This window comes from Copidosoma floridanum, unplaced genomic scaffold (assembly GCF_036245765.1).
Source record: "Copidosoma floridanum isolate Cflo_tuat_1 unplaced genomic scaffold, Cflo_Japanese_pri ptg000016l, whole genome shotgun sequence".
Taxonomy (NCBI): domain Eukaryota; kingdom Metazoa; phylum Arthropoda; class Insecta; order Hymenoptera; family Encyrtidae; genus Copidosoma; species Copidosoma floridanum.
The window spans coordinates 12319587-12338744 of record NW_028321893.1 but is presented as its reverse complement, the minus strand read 5'-3'; the positions used below and the strand labels follow the sequence as shown (position 1 = coordinate 12338744).

The 19158-nt window shown below is 39.0% G+C and overlaps 1 protein-coding gene across 2 annotated transcripts in view; it reads left to right on the top strand.

Moving 5' to 3' along the window:
* The first annotated feature begins 18278 nt into the window (after nucleotides 1-18278).
* Nucleotides 18279-19158, top strand: part of Uggt (UDP-glucose-glycoprotein glucosyltransferase) — a 544975-nt gene continuing 544095 nt past the window's right edge. For both annotated transcript variants that reach the window (XM_089592325.1, XM_089592324.1), the window contains exons 1-2: nucleotides 18279-18405; nucleotides 18521-18740. In XM_089592325.1, the coding sequence (XP_089448451.1) occupies nucleotides 18521-18740 (220 nt within the window). In that variant the 5' untranslated portion in view covers nucleotides 18279-18405. The remainder of the gene's footprint in view (nucleotides 18406-18520; nucleotides 18741-19158) is intronic.

Sequence of the window (19158 nt, the reverse complement as noted above, 5' to 3'; positions counted from 1 at the left end):
CCCACGATCCATTCGACAAACCCAGATATCAATCAATAGATTGGGGGTGTAATGCCTGTAATCCGCAATCGCCGCCAGTAGTTACATATGTAAGACGTGACAACGTTGCGTGGTTGGGGGCGCTATTGTCGATTCACTGGTGATGTGATCCGCAATCCCGCCAGCAGTAAAGCAGACGTCGTCAGTCTACTTGCTCTTTTTCGTGACATTTTCTGAATGTAAACAAAGCATATTGTGCTAGACGTAAACAAACACGCAGACCAAAAAAAATAGTTTCAAGTGCCGAAAACAAAAATGGAAATAACAGCTTTACTGCTAGCGGGATTGCGCGGGATCACAGCAAAAATGTCACGAAAAAGACCGCAAGTAGACTGACGTCGTCTGCTTTACTGCTGGCGGGATTGCGGATCACATCACCAGTCAGCGTTGAGTTAGGCGGATTCAATATCGGAACTTTTTCCCTAGATCGTATATATAGCTATACGATCTAGGAAGAACGTTCCGTCGAGTAGACAGCACAGCAGTGAAAGGGCATTATTGCCAAAGACATACGCGGAAATTCAAAATTGAAATATTAATAACATAAGTACCTATCACCCAATGACCCGGGGCGCTAACTGGCCACTTTGTTAAATAAATAATTTTTAATAACACAAGCGCCTATCACCCAATGACCCAGGGCGCTAACTAGCCACTCTGTTAAATAAATAATTTTTAATAACACAAGCGCCTATCACCCAATGACCTAGGGTGCTCACTGGTCGCTTTATTAAACGACATATATTGTTGATTGATAACACAAGCGCCTGTCACCCAATGACCCAGGGTTCTTACTTGCCACTGTATAAATTAATAAAAGGTTAATTAATAACCCAAGGGCCTATCACCAAGTGACCCGGGGCGCTTACTGGTCGCTTTTTTAAACGATATATTTTATCAATTTATAGCACAAGTGCCTGTCACCTGACGACCCAGGGAACTTACTGGCCTCTCTATTAAATAATTAAATATTAATTAACAGCACAAGCACTTATTACCTGATAACCGTTGTGCTATTAATTTATAATATATATCGTTTAATAAAGCGTCCAGTAAGCGCCCTGGGTCATCGGGTGATAGCCGCTTGTGCTATTACTTAATACTTTATTATTTAATAGAGAGGCCAGTAAGCGCCCCGGGTCATGAGGTGATAGGCGCTTGTGTTATTAATATTACAATTATTAATTTTCACGTTTCTCTGGCAATGCCCCTTCACTGCTGTGCTGTCTGCTCGACAGAACATTCTCCCTAGATCGTATAGCTATACATACGATCTAGGGAAAAAGTTCCGATATTAAATCCGCCTAACCCAACGCTGATGGTTCATCTGCTGGCCACGATGGATTGGCGCTCAAATCAGCGCCGAAACATCGGCACACTCTCTTACATAGGCACTGCTCAGCCTCAGTGTTGGGTAAGGAGAATATGATTTTGCATTTTTATAACTAGGACCTATATATAGCAACAGATCTTAGTGAGAAAAATGCAAAAGCTGAATAGGAGGGGGGTGGAGGCCAGTGGTTCTCCCTAAATGTGACTGGCAAACTTGTGGGAAAATCAAATATGCAATGTATTGCAAGACGCAAATACCCAGATAACTCGACAGAATTACATGCACAATCAATTAATAAACTAATGCCAAGCCATTTAACCCGACAACCCAATGGGCCAATAAGCAGCCTCATGAGTTTTAATAAATAATAAATTTTATTAATTAACAAAGCAAGCGCCAATCCCCACACGACCCAAGGCGCTAACTGGTTGCTTTAATTATTTATGATTAATAAAATAATAACGCAAGCTCCTATCCCCACACAACCGGGGGAGCTTACTGGTTGCTTTAATTATTTATGATTAATAAAATAATACCGCAAGCGTCTATCCGACACAACCAGGGGCACTTACTAGTTGCTTTAATTGTTTATGATTAATAGAATAATACCGCAAGCACCTATCCCCACACAACCGGGGGAGCTTACTGGTTGCTTTACTTATTTATGATTAATAAAATAATACCACAAGTGCCTATCCCCACACGACCCAAGGCACTTACTGGTTGCTTTCATTATTTATGATTTATAAAATAATACCGCAAGCGCCTATCCCCACACGACCCAAGGCACTTACTGGTAGCTTTGATTATTTATGATTAATAAAATAATAACGCAAGCACCTATCCCCACACAACGAGGGAAGCTTACTGGTTGCTTTGATTATTTGCAATACATAGAATAATGTGAACGCTAATCCCCACATGACCTGAGAGGCTTGCATTATTCAATTGATTTTAAATATTTATAGTGACCAGTTACCACCCCTGGTTGTATTAGGATTTGCGTTATTATATTATTAATAGTAATTTAAGTAAACGACCAGTAAGTGCCTTTTGTTGCGTGGGGATAGGTGCTTGCAGTATTATTTTATTAATCATAAATAATTAAAGCAACCCGTAAGTGCCTTGGGTCGTGTGGGGATAGGCGCTTGCGGTATTATTTTATAAATCATAAATAATGAAAGCAACCAGTAAGTGCCTTGGGTCGTGTGAGGATAGGTACTTGCGGTATTATTCTATTAATCATAAATAATAAAAGCAACCCGTAAGAAATCTCAGTGTACGCTGGACATTCACTCTATTTCGTGAGGACGGCACGCCATCTGTAGGTGTACGAATTTTGTTCACTGTATACTTACAGGAAACCAACTCTCTGTGTGGTTGTGTGGGGATAGGCGCTTGCTGTATTATTTTATTAAACATAAATAAGTAAAGCAAACAGTAAGCTCCCCCAGTTGTGTGGGGATAGGTGCTTGCGTTATTATTTTATTAATAGTAATTTAAGTAAGCAACCAGTAAGCTCCCCTGATTGTGTGGGGATAGGTGCTTGCGTTATTATTTTATTAATAGTTATTTAAGTTAGCAACCAGTAAGCTCCCCTGGTTGTTTGGGGATAGGAGCTTGCATTATTATTTTATTCATCATAAATAATTAAAGCAACCAGTTAGCGCCTTGAGTCGTGTGGGGATTGGAGCTTGCTTTGTTAATTAATAAATTTTATTATTTATTCAAACTCATGAGGCTGCTTGTTGGCCCATTGGGTTATTGAGTTAAATGGCTTGGGATTAGTTTATTAAGTTTTTGTGCATTTAATTGTGTCGAGTTATCTGGGTATTTGATTCTTGCAATACATTGCATATTTGAATTTCCCACAATTTTGCCAGTCACATTTGGAGAGAACCACTGGCCTCCACCCCCCTCCTATTCAGCTTTTGCATTTTTCTCACTAGGATCTGTAGCTATATATAGGTCCTAGTGATAAAAATGCAAAATCATATCCTCCTCACCCAACACTGGCACTGCTAATCTCCCTACTTATCTCTGCTATGCATTTCGTGGTCCTAAGTTACGTGAGTCGTAATAACACCATATGATCGGGTGACGCTAGTGCCCGATTAGAAAAAAGCTTCAGCTGCCGAAGCTGAATGATGTGGCCTATGCTTAACTTACTAAACTTTTCTTTACATGACCCAAAATGCCAGAAGATCGCTATTGATTTCACTTTTATATTTGCTACTGTTTCAAGCACCCCGTCGCACCGTGGGGGTGAACGCACTTTTTTCGTTCAAAAGTTTCTAAAGATCACAATTTTTTACTGATTTTACTAAATTTTGTTTTAATTTAAAGGTAAGATGATTTGTAAGTTATCTGTGGTAGTCGAATTTTAATTTTTGATCCCAAAGGTTTTCTACCTAACCTCAAAAGTCGAAAGATCGTAATGTTTTCTGATTTAAACGTTAATATCATTCATTAGGTGACCCATCCAGCAATAAAATTGCGAAACCGATATAGTATATATTTAAAACAAATAATTTATTAAAATATTTGAAAAGAATGAATCCAAGATGGCATATCCAATATGGTGGACCGAAATTCAAAAAATTGTTTAATCCTGAAAAAAATAGTAACTCAAGGGTTTTTGGATTCACTTATTAATAATCTGCTATGAAAATCTGCAAATCAAAAATGGCCGATTTAATATGGCAGACGAAAATTGAAAATTATTTTTAACCTTAAAGAAAATTTTTACCCGGGGGTTTTTGGGGTCGCTGATTTATATTATGCTATTGAAATTTGCAAATCTAAGGTGGCCGATCAAATGTGGTGGACGAAAACTAAAAAACTTTTCCAATTCTAGCCAAAACTTTTTTATTCGGGGGTCTTTGGGGTCACTGATTTGTGATCTATCTTTGAAGTTTGTTAATCTAAGATGATCTAACCAATATGGTGGAAAAAAATCGGCAGATTCCTCCGATCTTGGATTGATATTCTTACCGGAGAATTTTTGAGATGGTTGACTATAGGCATCCTGTTATCATGCTCTCAATTCAAAATGTGAAACTGACTTTGCTATATACAATAGATTTCTGAGTTGATTCTAGGATAAGTTGTGGGAAAATTAATTGGTGAAAATATTATTTTTTCTCAAATCTATGACTTTGAATGGGTAATTATTATTAGTAAACAACAGGTGTAGTTTCATATAGCGTACCCGAGATAAAATGATTATTTTCTTTTTTCTAGTTTATATGTAGGAAAAAGTAATGAGTTTTTAACCCTTAGTAGACAAGCTTTATAGCGATTCCGGCCTAGGTGGGCTCAAGTCGCCAGGCGATTTCCGCGGCGAGTGGCCCCTCTTTTCGGGTGGAGTGATCCCTGCTGCAGCCAGTGGGCGAGCAGGAGCTGTTGCTTCCTCGCATTCCTTGTGCGTGCGCTGCTTGAGATTGCGTGCGCCACCTGCAGCGCTGCTTGAGTTTGCGCGTGCTGTTTGGGTTTATGCGCAATGTGCATTAGCACCTGTAGCACCGTGTGCGCCAGCTGGTGATGTGCAACGCAGTTTGATTTTGCGCGGGATGCAATGTGCATAAGTCGTCTGCAGCGCTGATTTGCGCGCGCTGTTTGAATGTGCGAAATCGGGTGCAACTTGTGCACGTGGTAGTTATATGCATACAAAAACTTTTTTTGTGTTAGCGAGCGCGTTGCATGATAATGTAGGATGTGGAGTGGTAGGGAAATAATTGTTAAACATTTTTTGTTTTATTTTTAAAATCAGTTTATATTAAATGAAAAATGTACATGATTTACAAAACGATTTTGTTAAACATGTTCTTCAAATACATAAAAATTTGTTGGAATAATGTATCAGTATTATTTATATTATGTGCTTCGCTTAACCAACCACGTCGTAGCCGGTCATCTATGTAGGCTGTTGCTTTTGTCGTTTAAGGCGTTCATATGCTGCATAATATATATCGCTGTCTTATTGATGACTTAATTGATATGCTAGTCAGAAACCATTGTTTTAATAAATGTGCTTTATGTACGGCACAAAATAGTTTTTTCTTTTCAAAAATGGTTTTGTCCGTGTGTAAAGCATACTGGAGAAGAGACTGTCTTCAAAGTCTTTGACAGGACGATGCATTTGGGACAAATCGTGAACTTCACGTGTCAGGTTTGAACTTATGAACTTAGCTTCATCACTTTCGTAAGTATAAATTATTTTTACGTTCTTGGCAATAGTTTTTAGACGATACTTAAAGTCATTTAAAGTAACATCACCCTCAAACCATTGGATTTCGTGGACTTCCACCGTCTGGTGATTATTATGCTTTTTTATATCCGGCGGTAAATCATTGAAGGTGGCTTGCAATCAAATTGCAAGGTGGCTTGATTATCCAATGGCCAACAACGTTTCCTTGCAAGGAAATCACTGAAAATCTTGGGGTATGAAGTATTTGTCAGCATTATAAAAGCCGTGTGATAAGATCCACGATGTGTTTAATCGGTATTTAGAAATTGTGAATATTTAAGTTGAAAATTATTTTTTCTAATGTATACTTTACTTGACGAGGTTCTCTTCTCCACCGTTGCTGTTACTACTCGTGTCACATTAGTGAAACTGAGATAATAAAAAGATACAACTTGTATTTATAACTTCTCTTTATCAGAGCTATTTACATCTGCTCACCCGCCACAGCTCTGCGTAAGATTGCGCAATCTCTCTCCATGAGCAAGTATGAGACGTAGCTTTCCTTCTCTCTGAATGCCTGAGCCGCTCTTGTGATTATAATCGGTCAGTTAAATAGCTTAGTAGCACAACTTTACTTTTAATATTTTTTTTTATATTCTTATTCTTGAATTATAATTTACATATTCTAACAGTTCTTCATTATTATTGGCAAAAAAATTTTTAAGTTAGGAAAAACTACTTTATACATCGAACTAAGCACATTTTTTTTATTTGATTCAAAATATATCAAATCCCTTATTACAGAAACATTTCTGCTTGCACTTAAAGAGTTAATGTTAAGGGTATTCGCTGTGTGCAGTATTCTGAAACAGCGCCACCTGCACGGCAAGAAGGAGGCGCTGCTGGATAACAGATTACATAGCCTGTTATGGGCTGCAAACTTTGTTCATTGTTTTTTGTAGTTTTAAGGTAGTAGTCGATCAAAAACACTTTTCTTACGATTTTTCTAAAATTTTGTGTGTGCCTTATTTAGATTGCTATTATTTATCATGAGCCAAAATTTGAAGAGGCTTAGCGGTATAGTTTTAGAGATATTAAAGTTTTAATGTTGAACTTTTAACACAGGAGGTATAGGAAAGCGCCGGATTGGGGGTCGATTCGTGAACGAAATTGCTTATATCTCTAAAACGCTTCTTACAATGTTTCGTAAAAATAGTATGATATATAATTTATATTATAAAGCAACTGTGGTTCCAATATATTTAAAAGGGCTTAGCGGTATAGTTTTGTTGTTCGAGCTTTGCTCAGTTGATAAATTCAGTGAAATTCGCTCCTACAACGTTGTCATTTTTCAAGATAGTTGTCGAAGCGACATATATAGTATACGCATACGCTACAGCGCATTATGGCACGCACTGTAGAGTGCTCGACTACTACCTTAATGCATTTTTGATACTTAAAGTATAGATTCTTAGTGTTAAGAATTTGTATTAAACAGAAAACAATTTCTTGTTACATTATTTATTTTTTTTTTTTTAACTGTAAAAAAATAGTTGTTATCTGTTTAAAACAAATTCTTGGCAGTAAAAATCGATACTTTAAGTATCAATAATGCATTAAAACTATAAAAAACAATTAACAAAGTTTGCAGCCCGTAACTGCAGGCTATGTAATCGTGTTATCGAGCATTGCCTCCTTCTTGCCCTGCAGGTGGCGCTGTTTCAGATTACTGCACATAGTGAATAGTATTTGCACGTCAAAGGAAAAGTATTAGTAGTAGTAGTAGTAGTAGTAGTAGTAGTTTTTTTTTTTTTTTTTTTTTTTTTTTTGTGGAGGGAGGGGAAATGCATTGAGGCACACCGCAGAAACAGCGGTAGTGTGGGACTCGGTGGATTTTTTTTATTAGACCACCCATACCCACTAAATCCCCCCCCATGCCGCGTGGCTTTTGATCCACCCCGGAACCGCGTTAGCATCAGCGTTGGGTTAGGCGGATTCAATATCGGAACTTTTTCCCTAGATCGTATATATAGCTATACGATCTAGGGAGAATGTTCCGTCGAGCAGACAACTCAGCAGTGAAGGGGCATTGCCAAAGACACGCGAAAATTCAAAATTGTAATATTAATAACACAAGTGCCTATCACCCAATAACCCGGGGCGCTAACTGGCCACTCTGTTAAAGAAATAATTATTAAAATAACACAAGCGCCTATCACCTCATGACACGGGGCGCTTACTGGTCACTCTGTTAAATAAATAATTATTAAAATAACACAAACGCCTATCACTCAGTGACTTCGAGCGCTTACTGGCAACTCTGTTAAATAAATAATTATTAATAACACAAGCGCCTATCACCCAATGACCCGGGGCGCTTACTGGCAACTCTGTTAAATAAATAATTATTAATAAATAACACAAGCGCCTATCACCGTATAACCTGGGGTGCTAATTGCAAATCTAGTAAATAAATAATTATTAATAAATATGTCAAGCACCTTTTTCCTGATGATCCAGGACACTTATTTGCAACACTATTAAATAATAAAAAGTTGATCGATAACATATGTAAACATATCACAATTTTGATTGCCTATCTAGTACGACAAAGATCTTTTTAAATGGTGCTCTTATAATTTCTTGATAATTTATTATTCAAAAGTAGCCAGTAAGCGCCCCGGGTCATAAGGTGATAGGCGCTTGTGTTATTTTAATAATTAATTATTTAAAAGAGTGGCCAGTAAGTGCCCCGGGCCATTAGGTGATAGGCGCTTGTGTTATTAATAATTATTTATTTAACAGAGTGACCAGTAAGCGCCCCGTGTCATGAGGTGATAGGCGCTTGTGTTATTTTAATAATTATTTATTTAAAAGAGTGGCCAGTAAGCGCCCCGGGTCATGAGGTAATAGGTGCTTGTGTTATTTTAATAATTATTTATTTAAAAGAGTGGTCAGTAAGCGCCCCGTGTCATGAGGTGATAGGCGCTTGTGTTATTTTTATAATTATTTCTTTAACAGAGTGGTCAGTAAGCGCCCTGGGTCATGAGGTGATAGGTGCTTGTGTTATTTTAATAATTATTTATTTAAAAGAGTGGCCAGTAAGCGCCCCGGGTCATTGGGTAATAGGCGCTTGTGTTATTAATAATTATTTATTTAACAGAGTTGCCAGTAAGCGCTCGAAGTCACTGAGTGATAGGCGCTTGTGTTATTTTAATAATTATTTTTTTAACAGAGTGACTAGTAAGCGCCCCGTGTCATGAGGTGATAGGCGTTTGTGTTATTTTTATAATTATTTATTTAAAAGAGTGGCCAGTAAGCGCCCCGGGTCATTGGGTGATAGGCGCTTGTGTTATTAATAATTATTTTTTTAACAGAGTTGCCAGTAAGCGCTCGAAGTCACTGAGTGATAGGCGCTTGTGTTATTTTAATAATTATTTATTTAAGAGAGTTGCCAGTAAGCGCTCGAAGTCACTGAGTGATAGGCGCTTGTGTTATTTTAATAATTATTTATTTAACAGAGTGACTAGTAAGCGCCCCGTGTCATGAGGTGATAGGCGCTTGTGTTATTTTAACAATTATTTCTTTAACAGAGTGGCCAGTAAGCGCCCCGGGTCATTGGGTGATAGGTGCTTGTGTTATTTTAATAATTATTTATTTAAAAGAGTGGCCTGTAAGCGCCCCGGGTCATTGGGTGATAGGCGCTTGTGTTATTGATATTACAATTTTAAATTTTTGCGTGTCTTCGGCATAGAGATATTATAGATAGAGTAGGCAAGCCACCGATTCTTCTGTAAGTGGCAGCGTTAACACGATAAAAAGAGATGTAACATTGAGCTACCTTTCTATCTTTCTCTGTGCTCGCTGCTGATTAGCTGATGTTTTACGTATATGTGGGCATAGGCAATCAGTAGCGACCACAGAGAGAGATAGAAAGGTAGCTCGATGTTGCATCTCTTTTTAACGTGTCAACGCTTGCACTTCCAGGCTTGCCTACTCTATCTATAATATCTCTATGGTCTTCGGCAATGCCCCTTCACTGCTGAGTTGTCTGCTCGACGGAACATTCTCCCTAGATCGTATAGCTATATATACGATCTAGGGAAAAAGTTCCGATATTGAATCCGCCTAACCCAACGCTGGTTAGCATTACTTCGGGGTGGAGCCACTAGGGAGACCATCGCGTCTCACAGCATTAACGAGCTAACTCGCCACCATTTGCTAGAGGTGCTGATGCTCTCGAGTCCTGAAAAGGACTCGGGGTCCCTGAGGACCAGCACCCTGTCTAGCGCTTCATAGTAGGCCGCCTACTTAGCCAGCACCACTATAAGCTTAATGCTTTCCCTTGCTGATAGGTAAAAAATACCCAGCGCAGCGTGGGTCCACATAAGCCTGTCATTCCACTCAAGGCCTTTCTGCCTTATTTTGATCCTGCTTGGGCCTTATCCTTGGCCTCTTTCAGGGCTCTTCTAAATAAAGGGCAGCTTCCGCTGCCTGCTTCGTGCTTGTTGTCCGTTGTTGGGCAAAGAAAGCACCGTGCTGGACCTAGGCACTCTTTCTTCCGGTGGTTTGTGCTTCCACACCGGAAGCAAAGCTTGGATCTGTTTTCTTCCTTACAGTTGCCCGAGACGTGTCCATATCCCAGGCATTTAAAACATCTTGTTACTTCGATTCTTCTTCGAATTCGGCAGCTTACAAAGCCAACTCGTAACCTGCCTTCCTTTTATACTAGTCTGGCAGATGCTTTGTCCACCTTTATTAAAGCCAGCCTCTGTCCTCTGGCATTTGGCTTTAAGAGAGCAACTTCTGGCTCCTGGCTCTGATGTCCAAAAGTCCTAGTGAAAGCCTCTTTGACCTCATCTTCCTCTACAATGGCATCCAGGTCTCGGACCTCTAACGTCACTTTTCTGTCGCTCATTTTAACGGTACCCTGTCCGGCTACCGACTTTTGAATTTGCTGTGAGAATGCAGTAGCATTCTCTACGCCTTTGGCTTTAATAAGTATGTCTCCTTTTTTTGTAGTGACAACACTTTGGACTGCCACTTTAGCCTTATCGGGGTCAAAGTTCGCCTTCATAGTCTTTAGCACCGTTGCAAAGGTCTGCCCTTCAGCCATCTTCACTACTACTGTTGTTGTGGGGTCCACTTTTTTCTTCTGGCTTGTTTTATCATTCAGGAGAATTTCTTCTTGTTTGCCACTACCTGTCTTCTTTTTCTTTAAAGACATAGTATGCTGGCGTTTCTCAGGGCTGTCCGATGGGCTCCTGTTTCTCTTACTTCGTTCTATTTCCTTTAAGGCAGTGTTCAGGGTTCGTTTCTGTACATGCCGTCGGAAATTATCTCGCCTTTTTTCCCTCCACTGCAGGGATTCAAATGACATCTTCCAAGCGTTAATGTACAAATCTTCTTCAGTAAGACAGCGTTCTCTTAGCACCTCTGCCTCTTGAAGATGCTTAAGCGCCGCTTTGAGCCCATTTTTAACAGCGTTAGCTGTGTTGCCGTACTTATCATTAATCAGTTGTAGCGTCTCTGTGATGTCATTCGTTGCTGATTGGACTTTATCAGCAACTTGCTGTCGCTTTACTCCGAGCCTAGTGGCACTTTCTTCCAAAGAGGCAAGCTCTTCCTGGGTCTGGTTGCTGAATACCGACACCTTGCTAACCTTAGTGTCGTTAGAGCCTATACTCGACAGGCTTCCTCGTCGTCCTTTGTCTGTAAATAAAGGCCATGGAACATTTAGCAGTCCCTGCTGGCCATGAGATACGTCTTTGTGACCCCCCCCCCAGAATCCGTGGGGCCTGCGTCAGTCACCCGGGCTTTCACCGGATCGGAACTGCCGGCGATTTCCCTCAGAGAGGTTACCGCCTGGGGTACTTGTTTTGCATCGACGTTTTTCATTGTGGCATCTTTTTAGTGTCGTACTGACCCGCGAAAGCCAGCACTACCCTTTTTTCTAGAAATAAGTATTTGGAAAGGGTTAAAACCAGGGCAGCAGCCCTCTCTGTCACCAGAGAAGACCGCTACTTGCTCGGGCCGGCCGGGAGTCGCCACTCTCCCTCAGTCCCACCCACGGAGACTGCCCTGGCGTTGAGTAACAAGTGTAAAAATGGTGTTCGTGTGTAATGTATGTATTTGTTGGTACACAACGGTCATCCCAGCGAGACAAGCGGCAGGTGTACAGTCCCGAGACCGCGCCGACGACCCCACAAAACGGGCTGGCGTAAGGCACTAATGTGCCGCCATATAGCCTCCTCAGTGGTATTAAGCCTAGATTAGTCGGCCCACCACGTATTTTTTGTTCATGAGGCGTACAGCCATATCAGATGTGGTTACCCAGACTTACCCTGGCCTCATCATCCGGCTTCACCCGTCGCCAGGCTCCCAACGCAAGCCCGGTAAAGGACCCGCCACACGCAACCCAGAACAATCCGTAAGTGTCCCTGTGTTTATTTAGTAAGAGTGGGTGATGCATGTATCTGAGAATAATGTTCTAACCGCCGCTTACCGCTAGCCATAGCTGTACGATCTAGGGAGAATGTTCCGCCGAGCAGACATCAGTGAGCAGACATTGCCAAAGGTAGTATTCACAGCGCACAAAAATTCAAAATTTTAAATATAATAACACAAGCGCCTATCACCCAATGACCTGGGGCGGTTACTGGCCACTCTATTGAATAATAAAATGTTAAACAATAACCCAAGCGCCTATTATCCAGTGACCCAGGGCGCTTACTGGTCGATCTATTAAATAGTGAAATGTTAAATAGAGACACAAGCACGTATTACCCAGTGATCCAGGGCTTTATTTTATTTACCTACTGACCACTTTATTAAATAATACAATGGTAATTAAACACAAGTTGCGCCCTGGGTCATCAAATGAGCAACGCTTGTGTGATTAATTGCCATTTTATTGGTTGATAGTGTGGCCAGTAAGCGCCCTGGGTCATCAGGCGATAGGCGCTTGTGTTATTAATTAATATTTTATTATTCAATAGAGTAGCCAGTAAAAGCGCCCTGGGTCACTGGGTGATAGGCGCTTGCGTTATTAATTTTAAAATTTTGAATTTTCGTGCGTTGTGGATGCCGTTTTCGGCAATGCCTCTTTACTGCTGTTTGCTCGACAGAAAATTCTCCCTAGATCGTTTAGCTATGTATTCGATCTAGGGAAGAAGTTCTGTTATTGAATCCACCTAACCCTACGCTGCTCGCTCCGCAAAAAAAAAAAAAACTCCTGGTTCGGCCACTTGGCCATGACAAGGCGCGTGAAACAATAGAAAATATAAAAGCGAAATCGATAGCGATCTCCTGACATTTTGGGTTATGCAAAAAAAATTAGGTTACTTAAGTATAGGCCGAATCATTTACTTAGCTTCGGCAGGCGAAGCTTTTTTCTGATCGGGCAGTAGCGTCAACCGATCATATGGTGTTGCCACGACTCATGTGACTTAAGACTTAGGTTTTTTTTCAGATGGTGTACTGACGTATCCGGCTACCCGAGCAACTTTTCATTTGGAACGTTCCAAATGAAAAAAAATCTTGTCACGCCAGAGTCTATATATGTACAATATACCTAAATATGTTAGAGAATCATATAAAGACACCTACAGTCTATATAGGTTTATTGTATACAGACTCTGTGTGCGTTCCGTAAGCTCCAGCAGTTAATATTTGAGTATCTTGATATCCAAGATGACATTTAAGTGCAGGGTGAAAAGTATTATAACATATATGTTATCTCTCACACGAATAAGTTATCTACACAGTATTTAAATACTTAGATTAAACGACCAGTGCTTACGGAACGCATCCTCTGGCGTGCTATGATTTTTTTCATTTGGAGCGTTCCAAATAAAATTTGCTGGGCAAGGGTGCGTACATATATACAATCATTCATGTACATACATGTATACAATCATACAATATGTGTACGTACCTAAATGAAAATTGTAGATAAAATCAAACTGATTGGTTTTTGGTATTGTTTACGTTATTTTTTACTATGATTCAAGTTACTCACATTTACTGTCCATGTTTTTTAATTCCTCTCTGATAAAATCTTGCACTTTCAAGTAACGTAAAGAAATACGTAACTCTTTTCCACATGACAAATGGTGTAAAAGATCAAAGAATACTGAAGAGCTATTTCGATGAAAAAAAGTTATAATGAAAACACTGCAGTACAGGCTAAGCATTTTCTTCTTTGTAATTTTGATTAAGATACGTAAATTGTGTAGCGAAGTAAGTGTCGAACAATAGCGGGCTCTAGCGATAAATAAGAATAATATTACGTGTTAGTCACGATGTGCGAGCGAGAGTAAGGCCAGACTGATATGGGCAGCCAACCAAGCCAAGGTGGCTGGACATGTGTATACATTAGACTATAAGTAACTACTGAATAAATATATCATACAAATTTTTAGTCTTGTACGCCTCAAGAAACCTGACCCTTGCTAAATGAACAGCAGTTTATAGTTAACGAAAGGGACGAGTTAGTGCCGTTTCCGGATCCTGAAAATAATGTAGCAGTGGTTCAGCCTCCAGTGCAAGTTGTTAAAATGGGCGCTCATATTGGTGTGCTAAAAAGCTCAACCCAACAATGGACTAGAAAAGTTATTGTGAGCGTTTAGAGCAGTATTTTAATACCAATAGTATAAGTGATAAAAATCGAGTATCTGTTTTAATCACGACTATCGGCATTGATGTCTGTAAGACGCTACGAGATTTATGTCACCCGATTCTACCACAGAATAGAACTTACAAGGAATCATGTGACATAGTGAAAAAGCATTTTTCAACTCACATTTCAGTTTTTCAAGAAAGAAAACAGTTTTATCGTTTGCGTCAAGAGCAAGAGGAGAAAGTTAGTCAGTGGTAGTATGTACGTGTAAAAAAAGGCGCAGTAAATTGTGAGTTTGGGAATGAACTCGAAGGACGAATTAAAGAAATTTTTGTTACGGGCATGCGAGATGGAAAAGTTCTCGATAGGATTTTTGAAGAGAGCTAAGCTTCAAGTTTGCGCGAGTTGTTGGAAATGGCAATACGCAAAAAGGAAACGTTAGGATTTTTAAACAATAGAAACAACATAAACAAGATAACATCACCGTGCCCGATAAATTCCTAGAAAGGGGAAGAGTCGAGAGGCCAGTCGGTGAGAAGTGGCGGCAGCGGCGCTACACAGCAACCGAAGTAAGCTCAGCAGGAACCAACGTGCAACGGGTGTGGAGGTACATAGCATAATTTTTCGAAATGTAAGTATAAAGCGTATACATGTAAGGGCTGTGGTATGAAAGGGCACTTTTGATTAAAGTTTATAAAAATGCTGAAAGTAAAGTGTCGAATAATTTTATTGAGGACGCGGAGGGTTGTGATGAAAATTTTTCGTTGAACGAAGTCGATATATATAATGTGCACGACGCGGTCAAGACGGCAAGGCGCGTGCCACCGATTGAAATTAACATAGCCCTGCTTACCAGCAATCACGCGATCATCGCGCGATTGCCATACGATCATCTTGTGATTATTACGCGATTGACTCGCGATACTCGCGTGAGAAATAGTACAGATTTCTCACGTAACAATCGCGTGATAATCGCGCGATTTTGGCGAAATAATTAGAGCGAAAAATATTATGCAATGTTTTGGTCTGCATCACTGTTTAAAAAAGACTATGGCCGATGATTTTCTAATAAAGCTTTACCTATTAATAGTATAGTATATGAATACAAGTTAGCTGTTCACATTGGTTAGATAGAACGCCATATACTACATTTTCGATCAATTACATTCGGTAACTATTTACAGTTCGTATGTAAAAGATAAATGTTGTGTGAAAAATAATCTCTAGCTTATAAACCCGAGTGAATGTGATTTTTTCTCGTCTCTTGCCCTGAACGGCAACATCGCACATTATTTTTGCTTGATCAATCAGAGGTGGCGTTAGATAGAGAAGCCAGATTTGTAAACTACGGCAACACAACCCAACTGAGTTCTCGCTTAGAAAAGTCTATATTATTCTGCAAAATATGTATATTACTTTTTAATGATTAAGTAAATTACTTTAACAACAACAAATCATGCAATTCAGCATGGATAAAGGTAAGAAAATAAATAAAATTTTTTTTACAAGTATTAAAATATTTCCAAGAACTCATTACTTTAAAAAAAACGTAAATAACAATGTTACATATACATACATACATACACACATACTTTTTAAGGTAAGGATACACACATGTGCACACAAATTAAATATTAATATAAATAAATGTAGTCGAAAGAAAATATTTATGAACTTTATTTTAAAACGAATTCTGTTTTTAACTGTCTAATTGTACATATGTCACTCTTAAGGCAATTTAGTATATTATTGCTTATTTTCATATTGTTTCAGATTACAGTATTATTAATAATTTAAGAAATCATAGTCCCCCAGTTGATAAAACACAAGCTTACATAGATAAGCTTTTACAATAAATATATGCCTACTACGTAATCGCAGCAATGAGAAATTTTGTACAGCCATTAACTGTATTCATTCAGTACTGTCAACTATATATTAAAATTTTTGCAGTCCACCAATTTAGTAATTGAGCAGTGTCTTAGTCAACATCTACCATTAATCGCATAAACTCTTATATTCGATCTACCTCTAGTCCTCAAGTTTCCTTTTGCCATCTATGTTGCTTTCCCGGGCGATTTTCTTGGCCTCCATTTTTCCTAAATCCTGCTCCGTGAGATGCTTTAATCGTCGTTCCCTCGCAAGAAGATCGATGGGGATTACGCCTGCTATCACCATTGTCACAGACTCCGAGACTGTGCGATAGGCGCAGAAGCCGTACCATATAACTTTTTTTAGCTTCGCGGACCTATATGTTATAACATAGGCCGATGTACAGAAAAATAGTTATATGGTACGGCCCCAGGCTATCCTAAAGGCTTCTATTCTTTGAACTTGGGTGATTTTCAGATTACACCCTTGCTAAACCAATGGTGCGGGAACCTTTTTTTCTGACGCAGTGACGTTCCGTTGGCTCCTTCCGCAGCATGTGACCGCGGCCTTATGAGAAGTTATTGCAGTGCTACCAATCTAATACAGTGCGGAAAATTCAAAGTCACTAATGCGGCAAATTTGAATTTTAATAACAATTCAAAAGAAAACTCCTCCTCCACCTGTAAAATTTTTTTTTCTTGTTCGAACATGGTTCAACCACAGTAATAGTTTGGTAATGGCTTTCTCACGAGCTTTGCTTGCTCGAGAGCTGTGTTAAATATAAAAAATCCTGTTATGTACCAACAGAAGAATTACTGACAGCATGTTTACATTCAAATTTACCACTTGAATAATTTAGAATTTCGTGCGTTGTCATGTTGGCTGCAGTGCGAGTTCTGCAGTGAACTTCTCGTAAGGAGTCGTAAAGAACACATCCGTCTATACACTTTAGACAAATCTGAAAGATTTAAAACGTGCAGGTTCTCAAAAACATAAGACACTATGTTAACGCAGCTTAACGGACACCTCAAAAATGACTTAAACCATATAAACATATGAAAAATATAGACTGCTTGTTCTAACATCTATATCTGTCTCTCGCTCGCATACTGCCCACCAGTGGCACCACTGGCACCAGTGCTCCCGAAAGTGGTATCCAAAGATTCCAAAGTATAGAGCAAAATTCAAATTGGCTATATGGAGCAAAACGCAAAAACCCACATAACTCGACAGAATTTTTAACGTAATTAATCAATAAACCCCAAGCTATTAAACCCAATAACTCAATGCTATTTAACCCAGAAACCCGGAACACTTACTGACCACTATAAAATTTCATGCTTTAAGTAACAACAAAAGCACCAATCACCACACAACCCAAGGCGCTTACTGGCCGCCTTGTTGATTAATAAAATAATTAAAATACTACAAGCGCCATTCACCACATAATCTGGGGCGCTTACTGGCCACTTTGTTAATTAATAAAATAAATAAAATAACACAAGCGCCAATCACCACACAACCCGGGGCGCTTACTGGGCACTTTATTAACTAATAAAATAAGACAAGAGCCAATCAGCACACAACCGAGTTAACTTACTGGACACTTTATTAACTAATACAATTAATAAAATAACACAAGAGCCAATCAGCACACAACCCGGGGCGCTTACTGTCCACTTTGTTAATTGATTCAATAATTAAAATACGACAAACGCCAATCACCACACAACTCGGGGCGCTTACTGGCCACTTTGTTAATTAATAAAATAATTCAAATAACACAAGCGCCAATCACCACACAACCCAAGGTGCCTACTGGTAACTATAATTTATTAAAGATTCAAATGATAACAAAAGCACTTATTACTTAGCAACCTAGGGCGCTTGCAGGTCACTTCCTAAATCAGGTAAGCTATAAATAACTAGTGTGCAGTAGACGTTCCAGGTCGCTAGGTTAAATAGCAGTGGGTAATTGGGTTTAATAGCTTGGGGTTCAATTTATTATATAAGAAATTATAATACATACAATGTATAATATATAGAATATAGCCAATTTGAATTTCACGCTACTTTCGAGCATGGCAACCCACGTTCAATGTTGTGTCTCCTTCTTCTGTAGCTTCAGCGCCGTACACGAAAACGAGCAGCCTTTATTTCCGAAACTCACAGATGTTTGCGCCTGAATGGGCCTTTAATATGGCAAATTTGAATAATGCCGCTGTACAATTTTATATATTTTACTGGTGATGAGCACGTGTACAGTGTTGTAATCCAGAACGAGTGACAGAAACAACTGAATAAGTGCCATTTGAAATTTTTAGTCTAGCAATATTTTTTTAATTCATCAGGGTAGGTCTATTAAAATGTCACATTCCTTCATATTTATGCAAATAAGTAATTTCAATAGATAAATAGAACAAGTTAGCAGTACTTACATAAATTAGTACTCAATACCATGTTTCAGATGATGGTCATTATCGTGTTTTACCTTTTTACCGCCACTGGATGTTTGGTTGCATCTGAAAAAAAAGTAAACAAATATGTTTCTACATTGATTAACGCAAAATGGAAAGATACACCTGTATTTCTGGAAGTTGCTGAGTATTTAAATGACGAGAATCCCAAGTTTTTCTGGGAATATGTTGAAGAAGTTTCAAGGCGATCGGCTGAGTTCCAAGAAATATGTTCGTATACCACATTAGTTGTTAATTACATGATTTTATATTGCACGTCAATTTACTTTGATTATAAATTTACACATAAAAGATTCACGGTGTGGTAGGCTTGTGTTTGTACAATACTTAAAAGCACTCATGCTGCTTTACTGTCTGTTCATGTATTTATGAATAATCCCTTGGCCTGGAAAAAAAATGCCTTAGTTATTTTTCTGAGTCTTTCATTCTATCCCGTTGCCTGCCTGCTTCACTAACACCTTACTCAGGAATTTTTGTTTTGTACCATTGTTCATTGTATATCATGACTTTTATTTTACGTCACTTTTTTCTATGTAAAAAGAAAAACTGCAAGTGTAGGAGTGGTATTTCCTAACTTCTATACTTTCTACACTACATTTCACCATGCAACAGCTTGACGTCACGTTAC